The sequence below is a fragment of the Necator americanus genome, chromosome II (genome assembly GCF_031761385.1).
Source record: "Necator americanus strain Aroian chromosome II, whole genome shotgun sequence".
Taxonomy (NCBI): domain Eukaryota; kingdom Metazoa; phylum Nematoda; class Chromadorea; order Rhabditida; family Ancylostomatidae; genus Necator; species Necator americanus.
In genome coordinates, this window is record NC_087372.1 from 28,062,882 (window position 1) to 28,083,575 (window position 20,694).

The 20,694-nt window shown below is 41.6% G+C and overlaps 1 protein-coding gene across 1 annotated transcript; it reads right to left on the bottom strand.

Moving 5' to 3' along the window:
* Window positions 1–4,468: 4,468 nt before the first annotated feature.
* RB195_019710 (uncharacterized protein) lies at window positions 4,469–16,142 on the bottom strand (the record flags this gene model as incomplete). The annotated part of the gene is made up of 8 exons (XM_064187691.1): window positions 4,469–5,251; window positions 10,043–10,123; window positions 10,414–10,539; window positions 11,081–11,198; window positions 12,529–12,680; window positions 13,874–13,960; window positions 15,130–15,249; window positions 16,119–16,142. 8 exons carry the CDS (start codon window positions 16,140–16,142, stop codon window positions 4,469–4,471), a joined length of 1,491 nt encoding a protein of 496 aa, XP_064043572.1.
* Window positions 16,143–20,694: the final 4,552 nt, after the last annotated feature.

The window sequence follows — 20,694 nt, forward strand, 5'->3', positions numbered from 1 at the left end:
AGGCACACTCTGTAAAAGCGATCGAAAAAATCTAAAATCTAGAAAAATAGATCTATATATTGCAAGTGCGAGTGGAAAAATAGAGGAATTAACTATTACTCTTTAACCGAAAATTTCATACATGCTTAGAAATCACCTCGCAGAAGTGTGAAAGCGAATATGTCTAGGTAATTTTACGCTTCAGCGAGGACCAGACCATAAAGCACACATCACGTCAGACGGACAGGCGCCGATATTTTTCAAGAGAAGGTCGGATCAATGCAAAAGTGAAGTATTTTCCCGTGGTATAGAAGTTTTTCTCGGTTATCAAGAAAGAAAGAAATAAATTTATTCGGGGTGAGGTTAATTAATTTGCACAAGCAGGCACGAAGCAAAAAGGCTCGACTACATTTCAAATGCTGAATTTGCACATTAAAAAAATAAATTAGTACAAACCACTCTTCATTAGCAGAAACTATTTCTGGGAATTTTTCTCCTTTTTTTGGTGCGCACCTCTGCTATAATTTGTCCCAGGGTTTTACTTGTCATGTGCACCAAGATGCAAAGTTTTCTGACTTATACAAGCTCTTACTCTATAGTTCGCACTAGCTTTTCCTACGACCAGGGCGGATTTCTCATACATATGTAACACGATACAGTTACTTTCAAAAATCTGAACTTCTTACCAGTACTCTGTTAATGCATTCCACATCCAACTTGTGTGGACTTACATTTTCCGGTAATTCAAGAAGCTTCAAGTAAAAGTTCGAAATGTAGGAAAATTCGGGGGATTTGAGCAAAATTCATATTTCACATTCACTACAATTCAATATCCATTAGTTCACTATCACTGTTTAAGACCTTCAAGAATTGAAAACGAACTAACTTCCAGATGAAGTTTGTTTAATGCTAACTTAAAAATATAGGAAATATATATTCTATGTATAGAACATATCGATTTCAGTAGAATTACTGCGGATATAGGAATAATTTCATCTCGTTGCATTTTCACTTTTTCTTATCACGTCCCGAATATTCAAAACCCCCCTAGTAAACACTAAATTAAGAGACAATTGATGGGCTCGCTCTCTAGCAAAATCACCAAAAATTTCAGGGAATATACACGCAGATTCGGTCACAGAAGTCAATTTCGCCTTTTTATAACGTATTTGAAATTCCTTGGAGAGCGTCTGAGAATCCCTCCTTTTTTCTTTTGTCCTGGCGAATTACTTTTTCCATGTATTGCATTAGAAACGAAATACATTACATCATTCTTTCGTAGGTCGTAAAAATGACAAGTTCTCTGAGGCTTCACTTTCAGAAGCTCTACGTCTCGAGAAACTTTCAATATTTTCAGTGACCTCACTACCGTAAGAATTGGTTTACCTTCACTTAACCTGATGGGAATCTGAAAGTGAAACAAAATTACTGCTATGAACCCGAGCATAAAAAAGTCACTTTTTTTTCTTCAGTCCTTCTGTAAGTTCTTGAGAAGTTCTGTTACTACTGTTATGCAGGGAGACACTGAGTGGGACCGGCGTCCATGTGAGATGCTTGAGTCTCGCTACTCTAAGGGTATTACTACAATTCTTATTTCCTGCAAGTTAAACAGTAGCTCGCACGGCAAAGATAAGTAAATTACAGGACTCGTTACAGTAATTATGAAGTGCATTTCGGGGCAGACCAAAGACAAAACGAATGTGCACAAACAGATGTCTATGTCATTAGAAATACGTAATGTCTGGATAACAGTAGATAGAAAGATGTTGAATATTCATCCTACACAAGACTTAAAATGAAGAGGAGTAATGAGAGCTTCTCTGGACGACAAATGTAGAGATAACACATGAAATTCAACAAAAAGCGGTTGTGGTGTAAAGTTTGTTGTTGCAGGTATACCGAATAACTTAGGAGATTCCATTAAATTCATCAACTTTTTGGATACGCTAACGCTTACAACTTCAACTCAGAAGCATTTGAGGTTTATGAACGGGTTAGTTCCAATGATATGCAGTTCCAATGATTTACGTGCTTTAGCGAATCTGTGTATCAGGATGCTTGCAGAGGATCTGGTACCTATTCATCTCCGGAGCAATGAAGATGACTTGGATCGCCGATTAAATATATAATAGATAAGGTGCTGAACAATTGAAACGATTGAAAATGCTGACGAAACGGTGGTCCATACCACTGCGCTACAACCTCCAAAATGAGGTTGGGATAAAATAACCTAATGTCCAGAGAGCATGGCTACGGGCATAGAACCTCAAGGAAGAATCTGAAGTAAAAATCCCAGACACAGTCAGAGCACCATTTAACACTTATGCAGTCATACATACATCATCAAGTATTTGTTAAGTTTTCGTCTCGAGAACATCGGTGCAATTTTCGTCAACATAACATTTAATCCTTCGTGAGAAAATTTGCTAGTTTTTGTGGGAATAAACAACACAAACGAACAACAAAATGCAGGCGTTTATTTTCTGTTTTTCAATTATTTGACAACGTAGCAGGTAGACAATCCAAATCAAATTTCAGCATTCCTTTTATTTGGTGGTGAGACTGTGTACTATTGGTGGCAGTGCATCACAACATTGACGATCTTTGGATCTCTCTACGAATATGTAGGAGTACGTGAGTGGTTGGTGAGTATGAGAGTGAAAACGCCCAACTCTTCCTATTAATCCGGAGCATGGAGTGCGAAACAGCGTTGTGAGGGCCCGTCTCTCCAACGACGCAACTTGTTACGGATAGTAGAACTAAAGCGATTCGCAGCACATCAACGAATGTGCGGGTAGAACAACTTCTATTGTTTATTTTATTATTGTTATTTTAGTTTATTTGTGCTGATTGGTTGTAAATGTTGGAGAAGACTATGGAGATGTTCGTTCTTTATCGCGTAAAAGGTTGCATAGTTGCGGAGAGGAAGGATCAAACAAGGTTGTTTCACACGCCTTTTTCTAGATTCTCAGGCAGACGGAACTGAGAGTGATCGCGATCATATTCAAAAACTAGACCACTACACCTATTCATTCGTGGGGTAACCACAACATTTCGTGGTGACGGAGCAGGAGAGAAGCGAAAACTTGGCTTTCATGAGCGCTCTGGATAATAAATGATGGAAGAGGTTGTTCTGCAGTTGGTCTGTTACCTCGTAGTTTAATATGAGAGCGCAGTTTGTGATTCCTCTCTTATTAACAGAAGAAGCTGTGTTCATACTTTTCTAGGAACAGCAAGATTTAACTATCTGTAATTATTTGACGAGAAACAAAAAGTAATAACAAAATATGAAAATTTCTGAAGGAAAGCTTAACTCTAAGAGTTTAAATACAAAAAAAGGACATTTATTTATTTATTTACATAGAAGATTATACACATTTAAAGTCTAGTTTCTTTTCAAAATTTTCAACGCGTTTCTGATTTTGGATAGGGCTTGAAGACGTATCTGTCCTACAAAAAAGAATTCATAATAATTGGTTGGGCATATATTGATAGTTTGTGAGTAGATAATTACTAGTAAACTTGTACTCGTTCCAATCGAGGACGTCCTAATTGCCTTGGATTTGAAACAAAAATAGGTAAAGCTTTATAACTCTGCAAAACACTCATGGAAAAGAGAATATGGATAGAAACTTGTTTCCCAAAAATTATAAAGTTTCAGAGAATCCTCGTGCGACTAGAAGAAGTGAAATTTGATCAGCATCGAACAAAAGCGACAGAAACTTTCTTCGGATGTTAAAGAAAGACAGATACCATTCACGAAAGCGAGGAAAAACCCTAACCACCTGTTGCTCTCGGTGCGCTTCAGTTCATGTGACAGCTGACGTTAAATTCTCGCTCATTCACAAGATTCTCATCCAAAAACCATCAGCAAACATTGATTGCTAATTAGAATATCTACATGTACGAATTTTTACTTTTTTTTTTACTTTAACGCTACCCCCGATGAGCTTTCGACAACAAATATTCATTCACGCTGATCATTAAAGCAACACAAGAAACTGTTCCCTACAATTTGTTTATCAATAAACTGTCATTAATAACCAAATTCATGGAATTGGGTTTGGATTCATTGAATATTGTTCACTTCGTAAACCTTCTGGGAGAAAAATAGTTCCCTCATCTTTAGCTTTTGACAACAGATGGTTTTGATCATCCAACTTATGAACCCCTATTGTGGCTACATGTGTATTTCAAACTCTTCCTTAACCTGTCTTAAACTTTACTTTTGGAATTTTCAGATTTATCAGGTGTTTTATGGTTTCGAATCACCTCTTTCATCTTTTTGAAACCCACAGTAAACGTGAAAAATAAAACAAAAATTTGGAAATGAAAGTGGTGTGGCTGAATCTGTTACTGGAAGTAAAGCATGCCATTACAGTAGTTTATTGTAAGGCTGTGTAATAAATTAAACTGCAATAAATTACTATAGATTATCACCATAACACATTTTAAAAACACTTTCCCATACTCGATCTCACATCTTGTATTAGTATCCGATATCCGTGCTATCTTCGACAGGAAGAGGAATTGAAGAAGGCGGAAAAGTGCGAACACGACGCTCCACGAACACTGCACTTCTAGGCGGGCAACGACAGTAGGAAGCATCCGATCCCGGTAATCCTATCTCTCCTTCTGGTCCAACGGCTCCCTCTTCTCCCCGTTCGCCAGATCTTCCGGAACCACCAGCAGCTCCTGGCGGCCCAGGATTGCCTCTCGGCCCTACTGAGCCATTTTTTCCAGGCTCTCCACGTGGACCTTCTGGACCTGGAACTCCTTGTCGACCCGGAGCGCCTTTTCCTTTAATGCTATTAATGCCTGGATAACCTCTTTGACCAGGAAAACCATCCTGACCCGGTTGTCCAGCATCGCCTCCTTTTCCGTCTTTACCTCTTTCACCTGGTCTTCCAGCAAATCCAGGCTGCCCAATTCTTCCCGCAGGACCCGGCAGACCTTCTGGACCATCAGGACCGGGAGGACCTGGAGGTCCACGCGGGCACGGCACACACGCCAGCTGTACTTTTTTGAAGAGTGGTTGCGTTCCATTAACTCCTGGTTTTCCTGGTGCTCCAGGCGAACCATCTAGGCCAGCTTCACCTGGTGGTCCAACTGGTCCTGGGCTGCCTGCTGGACAGTCTTGGGGAGTTTCTATACAGTTGCAGATTTCCAATGACCGTTTTCTTCGACCAGTTAACGTGTTTTGAACGAAGTTTGGAGTCGAAAAGAAATCGGTACTATGAACCATCTCATCCCAAGCATCATCCGCAATCAGCTGAAAGTAAAAAAAAAAATTACGTCAATGTAGTAAACGTTGCTAATTTTCTTGAATAGCAACAAAGAGATGTGGGTTGCGAGGGTGGAGTGCTGCAGGACAGCGGCATCGAATCGGAGAATTTATGCATTTTACTTAGAAGAAAAGATGGCAGTCTTCAAAAATAACGACATTTTCGACCAAGAGAATATGAACTAGGGTGATTTTTTGTTGTGCTCATTCCAGAACAACCGCAGTTAGAAGCAAATAATAGCCTGTCGTATTTTTTGCAGTGCATGCTCCACGTTCATATAATTTAAACATCCACATGCCCACAAAAAAAAAGAGGCAATAATTCCTACTCACCTTAAACTCTTTTAGTTCAATCATACTTTGGTTATAAAAAGAATTGATGTCGTTGACAATACTAAGAACAGCAATTAAACATAATAGTGTCGCTACACCCGTAGCAAAGGAAACAAGTTGAACGAATAATTTAGCAGCCATAGGCGGCAATCTAATTCTACATTCATTGTTCTAAACGGACGTTTATAAAGGGGTTTTGGATCGAACTGTATTCAGCGTTGTTCAAAAGTCCGCTAGCCATCCTATTAGTTCGGCATATAAGAACCTCTTATGAATACGCTCGATCGCTTGTAAGCGCTAGCGAGATGAGCGCTAAAATGTGCCTCATTTTCTGATATTCCGGTCTAGTGTCCTTCTCACAACGCTGTGGACGATGGTTATGATGTTCGATTACTAGATCAAGCAAGTTTTTCATTCGAGTTGGACTGCAGATTTGGTTAGATCGAGGACCGTTAAGACCTAATAAACATCTATTGTTTTAATATCGGATGATTGCATAAGTCCGTGCACGATTTCCATAGATGTCATTAAAATGTATTGCGTGGTCGAACTCCTGTATTTTTGTTCACTTTTTGCATGATATAGTGTCTTGTATCACTTTATTTTTCATATTTATGGTTTAGGGAATTCTTTCCAGTCGAAAAAACAAGAAAGAAAACGAGCATTTACAGCATGTAATGCTACACAAATTCCGGAAATGGAGTGTTGGAACAGTGCAAAAAAAATATTTTCGACCTATATCGTGCTCCTGCGCGGCGAACACATTTAAAAAGTGCTCCGGCAGATTTCGAAATGAACCTCTGTCTCGGGGAGATTTCTCCGGCTCTGGACGAGTTTCTGGCATTGATGACGATATTGTGATTGCGTAGTGGAAGAAAACCTAAGGATTACAGGAAATTGCTGAGAGAAATAAAATTTAAAAAAAGCTGCATACATCCTTGATTAACAAAACGTTTCTTTTCTAAAAGTTCACCTATTAAAAGTTTATCATTGGATAGAGTGCGAAGTTATGCAAATAATCAAAGAGTTAGGTACGTTAGGTAACGTTAGTTGCCTAACGTTTCGCCAAATCGCCTTCGTCAGAGCCTGCAATGAGTATGTTATCGCTATGTTGAACGAATATCTTTGTGTATTTGTGACATACTCAAAGCGACTGTACACACTCAAAACAAATCTCAGACATCTCCTCTCACATCATAAATTTTTGAATTTATGTTAACGTAAGCACCTAATGTGAGCAGACATCAAAACTATTCCTTATCGATCAAATTAGTATTCGTTTGTATCGTATCACCTCTGTATTTTATTTATTTTATTTTCTTTTATTTTCTTTATTTCCTGTCCTGTTGGATCACCAAAGTCAGTGAATTGGCTACCTTGCTATTAACCTCACATTGATTATTGTCAGATCCCAGTAGGAGGTGGACAATAAATGGAATTGTAAAGTAAAGTAGTAAAAGATTTTCATTTCAACTAAACACGGTGCACCATCGTTGGAAGACCAACGATGACTAACTACGTGACCGCTGCTCATCTTTTAAAGGCAGCATACCACAAATCTGAGGTGATGCGGATTTAAGGTGGAATATTCGTATACGGGATGGGAGACTACGGAGAGGGGCGTGATTCCGTCCATTTCTTCCTGATTGCCGTAAAAAACGGCTCGGAAGATGCAGCGCGCACAGGGCTGGCGCGCTCCAGTCGAACTCCTTGTAGAAAATAGTGCGCTGGAACGCTCGAAGCCATATCTTCTGGGCCGTTTTCTACGGCAATTAGGAAGAAATGGACGGAATCAATCTTCTCTCAATAATCTACGATCCCGTATACGAATACTCCACTGGAAATCCATACCACTCCAGATTCGTGTGGTGATGCCTTTAAGAAAGGTCATTTTCCTCAGATCTCTATATGATTAAAACATCATCACTATATTCCGCCCAAATATATACATAGTAAAGGATTGAAGGATATGTTCTACGGCGTTGAACAATCTTTGTAGGGATGCTCCTATGCATTCTACTTTAATTCAGAACAGTTTGAGGATTATGAGCGCCCGTGCAGCCTTACAATGACTTGCGGGTCAATGTATCAAGTGAATATTTTTATCCTCCCAAGCAAGTCTGCTACCAATTTATCGACACCGGAGGAAAGGTTTTGTTGGCAATAGAGCGGTTTCGAACCAACTATCAATCTCAGTCACCGCGGAACCTCCTACTGACTCTACTACAGGGCATGTTATGTATACATATCTCAGCTCAGTTCTAAAGGAGAAGTTATAGCAGTCACAGAAAAAAATGTAATTTTCAAATATTCGTACTATTAGTGCTGTGCGTTTCAAACTGATTGATTCCGGCTGAATTCCCCTTTGAGGTAGGTTCTACACAGTTAAGTAATTTTTGCTACATTCGAGTATCTTTATAACTAAATGAATCTTATGACTGTGAAGAAAAGGTCGACGCATAATGTTATACTTGCTCTCCTGAATTCTATACTGATCGTTGATCTTCTTCTTGATTGATTTTTCTTCCGAGGGCGTCCCGAATTTTCGCTCGTTTTTTTCCTGTAACCTGACTCCTCGCACCTCAGAGATAGGAGTGACGGCTCCTATCTGACGAATTCAGATCTCATGAAAAAAAAATGAGAAATGAAAGTGTCACCTCTACACTGTTGATATTACAGACACAGAATAGATTGAATTTGGCTCATCCGCACAAGCGATGTGGTGAGAACTTCGTTTCTGGGGTTTCTGCTAACTTCCGAGGGAAAGACACTGGCTTTTATGAAGAATAACGTGATCAATTCACAATTCATGTTAACTCGCTAGTTTGACTTAACTTTGAGAGATGATTTGATTTCGTATCTCTTCGGAATTCGTGCTGCAACAAGATTGATCCTTTCGATTTTTTTCTCAATATTTTCTTCAATAAACTGGAAAACATTCTCTCAGTTTATTGAGAGAACATTTATGACAGCCCAATTACTTGATCTGAATACGTCGAACCAAGCAGTGCAGTCAGCTGAAGCAGTAGGTCTATTCTTCCTCACTATAAGGTTTGACGTCACTCAGGAGGGATTTTCAGCACGAGTGGATGCCATTTCGAACAATTCCTTGATCAACGTTTGACTACTGTCAATTAATGATAAAACATAATGATTAGTGAACAGCCGGTCCTGCTCTCAAGGTAGGCGCAAAATGTGATGCACCTTCTAGACAGAAAGCATCGAGCTAAATAGCTACAAGCTCCTCGGATCTCTTTTCCTATTGTTTTTCATGGTTTCCACCTCTTTTTGTGAGCAGAATTTTGAAGCCTTAGCAAAGTCCTTTTCCACTAATTTTGCTATCTGTTTTGCTCTTAGGTTACCTCGAAAATCCTAGTTTGTGAGGATTTAGTTTATGTCCCTTTCTTGGAATGGTTGTGAATTGTACAAATATCACGAATAGTATCCTCTCCGTAATTACTAATAAAACCATCTTTACCCTGTTTTTTTAAAGATTTATTTCTTTCTTTAATTTATTTTCGTGCCGACGAATCTCCTCTAGTGGCGACTTCTAGTAGTGGAATTTCTGCCCCCTCCCCACCTTTCTATTAATTACGCACAGTCAACGCACTTCTGATATTTCGAAAAAGTATAGAAAGAAAAATGCTATTCATACATAGTTTTGCGAAGAAATAGTAGAGAAATCTAAACCCATCAACTAGAATCCTAGAGATTCTTCAACAGCAAAACGAATGATAAGAATAATGTACTTCACGGACTTTGTCATGGCTTAAGGTAATCCTAATCAGGAAATATTATGCGCAGCAATGATGAAAACAATCAAATCAAGAAGAAAAGAGGTCTTTAATGACTTGTTACGGGCTGAGGAAAGGGGTCAGTCCATTATTCACTCCAAATCCATACGTTTTACTCGGACTGTATTTGTTATGTTATAAAAATAGGAGGTAGTAAAAAAATTATTCTAAAAAAAATAGGAGATAAAAGAAAAAGAATCAGATAAAGTAAAATAAAAATAGAGCAGAGGATGAACAAGACAAGAGCACTGTCTATAACCATAGCATATTCGAAGCGTCCAATAACATTACACCTCCTTCCACCCTACTGATTTCACCTGAGTAATCTTGAATCGAATAAATAGAGTTCGTATCTATGATGTGCATGTTTACCCTATTTACAATAACAGTTTACCTGGAGTTAGAGGACAGAAATCAATGGAACAGCTAAAAATAGTAGTATGTATGGCTTGGAGATGTAATTGGTGTGGTGAACACAAACACCTTGAGTTCATCATGCTATTGAATAGAGCGGGAGAACTACAACTAAATGATTATTTTATGCTGTAAATTAACTGTAATGGATAACAAGTAGAAGTCAATGGTATGTCGTTCATGGTTCGAATTTTCTCTCCGGGGGCTTGTATCGTCGGCTTAACTTTGCCTGGCATACCGGGAAGCATGTTCTCTGGCACGCACTTTCACACTGACGACCAGGTAATTGGTGAGCTGCGCACTGATGCTCGCATTGAATCTGTAAATATTTACGTGTGGTATAGTCGGGGCAAAACGACATGATGGAAGCGAATTGCGCTCGAAGTTGTGCGGTGGAGCGTAGTGGTTAGGGTTGGGTGGGGATCCTTACTAGCACTACTCATTGAGGCAGTTCACGATGGTCCCACGTCGATCCTAACCGCTAGCTTCAACACGCGCAGCCACTTCTGCGACTGTTTAGATGAGGAGCTGTTCATCATCATTCAACTCAAACGAGAATTTTGCGAAATAATCGGATTTCCATGTTCCTCTCACAAACACTAATCATACCTCGCATTCGCTAACACATAGTGGCCGCAACTTCACAGGTCTGGCGATTGTTCTTTCAGGCGGTAACATCACGGCTGGTGCCGGAAGTGGGCGTGCACTACCAAGGCGAGAATAAATGTTGGCGGCCTGGAGGGAAATCTCTCTGAATGTGATGCACACCTATTCTGGTCTCATGAGTTCTAAGAACTGCTGAAGTAAGAACATCAACGCTAACGTCTTCTCTAAAAAAAGTTATGATTTAAAGCAATCAGGTGAAATTGTCAGCAAATGTAAAGATTTGATCGGTAGCTGTAACCCATGTATTTGAGGCCTACTTTTGTCCAAAAACTTCTACTTTTCAGCTCGAAATTGGGAATCAATAGCAGATTTCAAGTCTAGATCCCGGCCATGATAAAATATTCTTTTTGTGTTCACGGGCATATACAAGTGCAACATGCTTTTGTCCCTTAATCCTATGACTTCTAGTCTCAAGTTGCAAATTGCGGAACAAATCGAGGGGTTAACTGTTATTAACTGCGCTAATCCTGTGATATTTTCAACAACTGTAAATTACACTTCAGCTACCGAGCAATCGAAAAAGTCAAGCACTCGTTTTGAATTGACTACTGCTTCTTGGCCCTTGGTACTTCTAGGTAGAACACCTTTAATGTAATTTCTGTAGCTTCACCTCAACGCATTCTGGATGACAGGCCGGCATGCATGGAGATATACACTGTTCCGCGCACGTTTCCTCACACGTCGGTTCACAGCTGCCCACACATTGTGTAGGAGTCATTCCAGTAGTCCTAAAGAATGTTTTTTGAATGTGTTTTACTTGCAAGTATGAGTAGCAGTGTGACAACAATGCCAGCTGGCCGTATTGGGAGCTAGCAAAGTTCACCCCCCCCCCCCCATGCATGTGTTTTGCGACACACTGCAACACATCGGAACCCACTTAGCGCATAAGGCTGTCCGCAGAGTCCACAGCTGCGCGGACGGCGCCGCCCGCACGGCCCTGCGCTTGATAGTTATTGAGCGTTCACGACCGTACGCTCGCGCGGCCGTGAACTCTGTGGACAGCCTTCGAGTTAAAGTTACGACCACGATAGATCGTGGGGTCAAAACGAAATGAAACTCAGCGCAGTTGCGTGAGCAGCTCTGTTCATAGTGTAGGAGCTAGCGGCCGTAAACGAAGCGGAACCCTCCTCCGTGGAAACGGAGTGCTGGAATAAACAATGGTTCTACTTGATTGAAGCTGTTAACTCTGCCGCGGCACTTCGAGCGCAGAAGCACCAGACCAGGTTGACTCGACTATATCGCGACTCCTCATCCCTATTTTTCATGAGAACGGTGTTGAAACTTCTTTCTCAACTCAAGTTTCTCAATATTTTGAAAATTGAAACGGACACGCAAGACGCAGGCTATGTGATATGTGCAGAAATGTGAGAATCGCAAGAGGAGAAAAATAAAAGGTAGTCAAGTGCGCTTGCCGTGCTGTGAGATGTCGGACCGAAATATGTAAAATGCGGTGTTAGCGAGAATTTTCGACGTCGAATTTTTTCAGGTAGAAGGTGGGTATCGTGACGTAGTTCACTACTATCAGAACGAATACGCCTAAACAGCTTCTACGGATGCAGAAAATATATGGATCTTAGCCCATCAATTCACTCGACGAAGCAACTATTTACACAGTTAGATTACCGGTATAAAACAGCATGGATTGGATCTCAATAGCCGTGCTAACGTAAGAGGTTCTCTTTCAACTTAATTCCATCTATATTCCACTTTTTACAGTTCTGCTAAATCATGTCATCCATGTGCGGAGTCCCTTCCTTGGATAGATTGATCAGTGGGCTAAACTACTTCTATATTTGCAGAGCGTGTTCCACGATTTCGCTATAAGGTTCACAAGGTACCTCCTGAACCATACTTGTTACTCTTAGAACCCAATACTGAATAGTTCTGCAGACTGTGCTTTTGAACTCCTTCTGACGCCCACTATCGTCACTTCTATTCAAGAAAGTTATGTTGTTCACACAATAAAAAAAATTTCGACTCCACCACGATGTCCTAGATTTTCTTTCTGCTCCATCTTCCGTTTCAGCTCATCACTTTCACTGATATGAAAGAACTTACAAACAGACTTTTCCGCACGTCTCATTACATGTTTTCTGACATTCTGCTGAAGTTGTAACTTTGCTTTCAATCAGTTGACTGAGCAATCTTAGTGCAGGTCTAAGAGTGGTGCACGTCACGGTACACTCCGGCATACATGCAGCTTCGCAGACCTAAAACCATCATCGTCGCGGTCGTAATCAAAATTATTTAAATTAGTGTTTATCAGACGCCCAGTCGGCGCTGAATGTCTTCTACCAAGTGACTCTCTGACTCATTTGCCCTTCCTTTGCTTGACTTACATTGGATTTTCCGGATGTGTTTTCTCTTGTTGTCCAAACGAGGTTTCAGTGGAACTTTATTGGTAGCCTGACGTTTCGACAACTTCGTCTTTATCAAAGACCTCTAAGGGGTTGAAAGTTTTTGATGTTATGCATGTCCCACTGAACTCTCTCCTTGCCAAACTTTAATATTGTTCTAAGCACACCACGCAAGAACTCAAAACAGGAGAACAAACTGACCAATCTCACCGACTAGCGGGATGGTGAACCACCGCGTTCTTACAAACTGTCACCAAAGGCGGATGAGATCTGCGCACTGTCCAGCATCTTTAAGGGCAGCATACCACGAATCTGACGTGGTGAGGGAATCCACGGTCAAAGCTAGAGATGGAGTTGTAGATTGCGGGGTCAGGGCTGGTTCCGCTCACTTCTCCCTCGTCGTCCTAAAAACCGGCGAGAGAACCGCTTTAGTCCAGTTTGCTTCAGTTATAACCTCTCTATGTGCACGTTCTGGTCCCCTCAGCAACCTATTCGTAGGTTTCACTTGAATAGGCAGTCAAGGAGAACTCACTGCCTTTCGACCGCTACACGGCTGGACGTGTGTTCAAATGTGGAGTGTTGCAATGAAATCGTCGTGAAAAACGAAGAGATGAGCAGAACCACCCCTGATCCAGCAATCTACGACCCAGTATAGAGTTTGTCCATTGGAGATCCATACCACGTCAGATTCGTGGGGCGATGCCTTTAATTCTGGATCTTGTTAAGGAACTGCATGTTGGACAATTTTCTCAGACCCTTGATAAAGATTAGGTTGTCGAAACCTAAGGGCACTACCAATATTTCACAAAAACTTCGTTGGCACACTAAGAAGACATAAATCTAGTTTACGATGTCAAGGTTTCAAGGGCAGAGGACTTGGAGACTGAAGGTTTTTCTCTCTGTCCGTCCCATTAAAGAGCGAACAAGTTGAATACACCAGGAGCAGACGTTCCGAGGTTGAAATGGCTAATAGGACTGATAATCTCGTCCACTCAAAACCATGTGTTTCATAGATAATCTGATTGAATAAGAACGTGGAAACTTACTTTGGGAGCAGATGTAGCAGTCACCAGTACTGGAACGGGTGTGGATTGAATCGGTATCAATGACACCGGCGGAGGTTCAACAACAACCTAAAAACCTGGGGATTTCTGGTAATTACGGATGATTTTCCCAATAATTAAACAACAAAGTGCTCGGCGTTGGTCAATCTTTTTCTAGGATGCACCGTCCCACTTTAGAAGAGTACAGGCCTCATGACTCGCGACAGACAAACGTTTGATCAACTTAGTATTGTCATCCATTGTTGTCCCAGTCAAATTTTATATTAATTTTTCGACACCAAAGGATGAAAGAGGGGCGGCTGTAGCGCAATTGGTAAGAAGTCCGACCGCGACTGCACGATGAGACGTCCGACCGTGACGGATCGGTGGTAGTACCAACCAAGTCTTTCATCCCTCCATATACAATAAATTGCTCCCAGACATGTCTGGGAGATAAATATCTGGTCCCCGCAAGTCATTGCATCGGCCAACACGCGTTCGTAAACCTCAAGCATTCCAAATTGTCGTCAGACGTGTTCCCACATCCCAAGCGCATTGATGCGCTAAAGACCTTGTCTTTGTACTTTGAAGGAGCAGTTGCCTTGAACGGTGTTGGGGCGTGTGAATAGAGCGGGTGTGGTCTCTTACCACAGCTTTATGCTTGCCTATGCAATTGATCATACAGCATAAAAGAATAGAAGATAAAGTCGCTGGCGTTTCAATCCGCCGGGGATGTGTCAATGCGTTTGGCTGCTATTCGGAATCGTTCAGGTTTATGAACGTGGGTTACCCTGTAGTAGAGTCAAAACGGATGAATGAATGAATAACGAAGCGGTTGCGTAACCGGTTGCGCTCGAAGCCGTGCGGTGAGGCGTAGCGGTTAGGACCAACTGCTACCACCGTTCATCGTTGTAGTTCGCGATGGCCCAACTCGATTCCAACTGCCATCGCCACCGCGTCACTTCGAGCGCACCCACTTTCAACTACACCATCGTTTTGACCTGACTCTACAATTATTTGAGGGAGCCAGCCGATGTATGGAATCAGTGTTTTATCCTTCGCAGACAAGTCAGGTACCAATTTGTCGACTGCTAAGAAATGAAAGACTTGGTTAGCACCAGGTTGGTTTCGAACCATCGATCATGCAGTCGCAGCCGCACTTTGCACCGACTGCGCTACTCTCTCCCCTCTTCATGAGATAGACTTCATTAAGGAACAAATTAACGCATCGAAAGAAACTCTACAAAATTAGCAACAACCTGTGCAGTCGATTCATTTGGAATGATGAATTTGTACTCGCTTCTCTTCTGATCTTTGGAGCTGCCAGCATTATCCTTTTGTTGCTTCCCACAGGAATAGGAACAAGCGTCAGGACAAACCTAAACTCTACCACATAGTATTACTTACTGCTTCCACACATCTTTGCTGCAAAATCTGAAGAAAAAAATGGACAGAGTTGCATTATTTTACGGTGCTTCAACACACTTGTATCGTTATTTGGGCATTTTACTAAATTACAAAGACCTAATATCAGTAGAATTTAGTATGGAGAAATGTTCACACTTTTGTTGCTACTTGTTAATCAATCACTCTTTTTTTCAAAGAGAATGATTGAAGCCAGCTAATTAACACACACTCTTGTTACGGCTGACGAGACGGCGTCGTCGTCTGTGTCAAAGCCTGAAAAGTCACAACATTTGTAAAATATCTCAAAAAGAAAATAAAGTAGAATATCTCAAGTAGTCTGATCCCCACAGGTTGCAGTCATCAAGATTCCGGATTGTTCGAAACGCTTTACGATTTTGAAAGATGTACAAACAAAATCGACTTTTCGTGCAAAACAGCCCCTCTGTAGAGTCATCATCATCAGCACTCGTTCACGAACTTTCATCGGTACAGACGAGAAATGATAGAAATCGATAAGTAAGTAGTCAGTAAGTGAGCCAACGCATCTCCCATCACCAAAGGTGCGTAGGTGGGATGTAACAGGAGGGAGCACGGAGAGGGGATTCCGTCCATTTCCCCTAATTGCCGAAAAAACGGCCCGGAGATACGGCTCAGTTTTGGCGCACCATTTTGTACAAGAGGTTCGATTGGAGCGCACCAGTCTTGTGCGGCGCCGCATCTTCCGGGCTGTTTTTACGGCAATACAAAAATGGACGGAATCATCCCTTCTCCGTAGTCTCCCATCCCGACAACGAATCCCACCTGAAATTGTGATGCCTTTAAGGTGGCTTATCCCACTTACCTCTCCATTTTTAAGGCGTATCATACGTAAAATTAGATAAAAGTAAGGTAACTATGTAGACAAATGGGTATCCATAGTGGGGTCAAAGCACACACACATGACATGAAACACGGTGCAATTGCGTACGTGGCTTTTCCTGAGGCGGTGCAGTGGAGCGTAGCGGCATGGAGCCCACTGGAACCCTTTGCTGACACCACCCATCGCTGCAGCTGGCGATGGTCCCACCTCGGTCCCAACTGTTACCTCCACAGTGAGGCCGTACGGAAATGCACCATGCCTGATGTTGTTTTGACCCGACTATATGTATAGTCAGAAAAACGACACTATGTGTGGTGCACGAGCTTGCGTATGCTCGTACATGCTTTTGCTATAGACATACTGTCTATACTGTATATGTATTGTTCTTTTGTAATAGTATTGCTTTAGTTCATGTTTTGCTTTGAATCGATCGATCGAACGTTTATCAATAAGTTACCGCAGACACACTACCCATCGCTTTTCCATTGTCTTGTTTTTCAAGTGAGTTTTTTTTTCTTGTGTAATTGTGGGTACTAAGGACTCCTTCACAGTCACTGATGTACCTAATCCTTTTCCGTTAGCATCACAAATCGCTCTGTCGAATAGTGCATGCGGAGGGTAGAGGGAGAAATGCCAATGCCCGCCTTCGCTGGGAGCGCCTCAGGCAAAAATAATGTGCACTGTCAACCCGTGCAGTGCAGACACAAGACAACAGGAAGCAGCACGGAAATAGCGCCTTCTTGACTAAACCGCCCATTTTTTTGTCCGCTTGTGTACACTTTTCCTTTTAAAAAATCATAAAGAAAAGGGGTACGAGCAACAAAATAAGTAAAATTGATACCAAATACTATAATAAGAGGTTGCCGATTTTACCTCACTACATTTCGACAACTGCAACAAATTGCACGCTTCCATGCAGCTCGCACGACACTGGTCAGAGCAAACATTCAGTGAAGTCTGAGAAATCAGCTCTGGTGAAGGTAGCGAAGGCGGAGGCTGAAATACCAATTCAAGTCTTCATAACCTCAACCTCGAGATAATCAGTGTTGTAGATGTATTTTTACAGCCAATTCAGGAAACATTAAATAATGGAAACTTGTCGACGGCCTCGTAATCCTAGATTTTCCAGACAACACCCATGCCACCCACGATTAAGACATGGAAAAGAATAAATAGCGGCGGACGCGTCACGCAAAGTCTGTTCGACATTCGACCCTGACTATAATGGTGAGCCCAGAAGATGATTAGATGTGTCATATTTGAGCTGTGAAAATGAATCCACAGAACTACGTTTCACTAAATGTGCGTCTCGAGTGAAAATCCGTCATTTATTAAATTAATTGATTAGTTCTCAACGAAACCTACCCAGCTCGTGACATTTTGAACAAAATCAGTTTTGCATCGTAACTAATTTAGACCCATTATAATCAGCGTCGACACGTTCACTGAATTTAGGAAAATCCAATTATTGAAATATTGAAATTAGAGCGTGCCTGATTATTCCCTTCACAAACGCATCTCGGTGCCACAGGCCCTGCACAAGAACAAGTCATCTGCACCTTTTCCTTAGGATCCGAAGAGGAGGTCACCTAGAAGATGATTAGTATGAAAGCATGGTTGCAAAGTTGCACAGCGGTGTTTCCTCGTTATTGCAATTCTAATTGCCTTCCCATGGTCCGTAAAAGTAAGTACATGAACCAAAAGAGATGAGCACACGAGGAAGTAGGTGAAATTTTCAGAAAAAAAAGCAATTTTTTAGTTCCTATTCATGAAATAAGGTGGATCTGGCGACTTAACTGCAAAAATGAGGTAAGCAAAAACTTCAAGAGACCGGCTTAAAGGCATCACCCCGCGAATCTGAGGTGGTGCAGATTTCAGGTGGTTTCAGGTGTTATTCGTATACAGGATGGGAGACTATGCAGAGGGGGGTGATTCCATCCATTTCTTCCTAATTGCCGTAAAAAACGGCCCGGAAGATGCGGCGCCGCACAAGGCAGGCGCGCTCCAGTCGAACTCCCTATAGAAAATAGTGCGCCAGTACGCCTGAAGCCATATCTTCCGGGCCGCTTTTTACGGCAATTAGAAAGAAATGGACGGGATCACTCTTCTCTCCATAATCTACGATCCCGTATACGAATACTCCACCTGAAATCTGTACCACCTCAGATACGTGGGATGATGTCTTTGAATGACATAGCGTGGACAACCACCACTTGCAACATTGCGCTCTACATTTTTGCATCCATTTTATGATGAGGATCAATAAAGAGTAAAAAGAAAAATACGACATTTTCAAGCTTAACGATGGGATCTTAGCTCATGCGTTAGAACAATTTGACCGTGACAAAAAGGGTCTTTTTAAATCGCTTTTTAACGCCTAAGAATCTCTAAGATTCAAACTTCACTGAGAAGATATTTTGGTCACTGAAGCGACTTCGCGAAATAAAAATTGTACTTAAAAAACCTGAGAAAAAAGTTAGACCTTCGACCGATGCTCAGATAAAAGTGAATGCCGTCACCATGTTCGATAATTGATTTCACTATAGTTGATTCCTGAAAATTCCAAACATACCTTACAGCTGCACTTAGCTGGCTCACTGGCGACACATTCACATAATTGCCTTGCTTTGCGTGATGACGAGGCAAGCTGAACTCACTTAATGTAATTTATTACTTGCGATGTCGTTGTACATGATTTTTGCCCTAAGATTCTATACATTTGACTGAACTCGCAACTCTGGAAATTTTTTTCTTCTCTTCAGCTTACGAATTCACAGAATACAATGCGTAGGCAGGCAGTTGCTGGGACATCTCAATATGGAGGATGTAGATCGCTTGTTCATAGTGACTAACTGTGAAGCTAAATGAAATCCGCAATGATTTCGCCACTGTGAAACAGTGACGGAGCCGATGTGGCGCGGTCGGTTAGACGTCCATTGTAGCCGCACGGTTTGAAACCGCCCTGGTGCAAACCAAGCCTTTCATCTCTCCGGGGTCGATAAAAATAAACACTGACATAACTATCGGTTGGCCCCCGCAACTCATTGTTAGGCTGCGCGCGTTCCAAAAATCCTCAACGGTTACGAATTGCAGTAGAACGCGTGTTTTCCCAAGTGGATTGATACGCCAGTGACTTTATCCTTTATCGTTTTTACAATACAATGACTAAGATTGATTTTAAAAAAATCAGTAAGTCAGGGTGAGAACGAATAAACAGCAATGGACTTCGAGGTGACTGAATCTCCTACTTCATTAATCCATGTAATAGAGTGTTATTACATAAAAAAAAAGTATTTTAATGATATCGTTTTCATGTACGGTCCTACTTTTATACTAAAAAGTTTTCAAAACATATGTAATGACAGAGAAAAAGTCGATGAAACCGAGATATGAATTGCGGTTAATTCTCAAATATGCTCTAATTTAGACACTTTTCCCTATGATCCTCAAACAAAATAGATAAACTGAAAGTTCTTTCCCATGTTAAGAATATTAGTCTTATTCTTCTAGCGTTCCGTGGTTTTTGCAATGGAATGCAACAAAATTATTCTTCTCTACCTTCGCTCGAATTGTTTCTGATGACAATATTAGGACTGCAAATTATTTGATAACCTCAAAAATCTCCTACCTTTTAGAAATGAATGGAAATTCACTAATAGCAGATGTTGGATGGTAACTAGTAGAGAATAAATTCATGCAACTTTTCGATAAGATTGACACAAGAATGGTTCGTGAGTTCTTGAAACTTGTTATTCCAGCTGTTGATAACATTAGTTAGGAAGTGAACACCTTTTACCATTTAAGGGCATCACCCCGCGAATCTGGGGTGGTGCAGGTTTCAGGTGGGTTATGCCTATATGGGGTCGTAGATTGTGAAGACGGGGGTGGTTCCGCTCATCTCTCGCTGCATCACTGCAAACAGTCGCCTCCAGAATGCTGTTTTGTACGATATGTATCTATTGCAACGCCCCACTCCTTGCGCCGCCTCCGCCCTGCGATTCGTCGAAAATCCAATTCGAACTGTCCCGATAGGCAGTAAGGGACGCTACGCGTGCAAGGGTGGGGCGCTGCAATAAAAGGCATCGTACAAAACAGCACTCAGGGGCCTTCTGTTTGCAGTGATTCAGGGAGAGAGGAGCGGAACCACCCCTGTCTCCATAATCTACGACTCCGTACACGGATACTCCACCTGAAATCCGTACCACCCCAGATTCGTATTATGCTGCCTTTAATTGCCGTAAAAAACGGCTCGGAAGATGCGGCGTGCGCACAACACTGGCGCGCTCCAATCGAACTCGTTGTAGAAATTAGCGCCCCGGAACACTCGAAACCGCATCTTCCGTGCCGTTTTTACGGCAGTTAAGAAGAAGTGGACGGAATCACCCATCTACTCATAATCTGCGACCCACCTTGAACATATAGGCATAACCTACCTGAAACCCGCACCACCCCAGATTCGTGGGGTGATGTCTTTAAATTACATAAACCAGTACAGTATCACGTGAAAATCTATAGATTTCATTGTGCAGCAGATAGGAACGTAGAGTAAAACATAGAA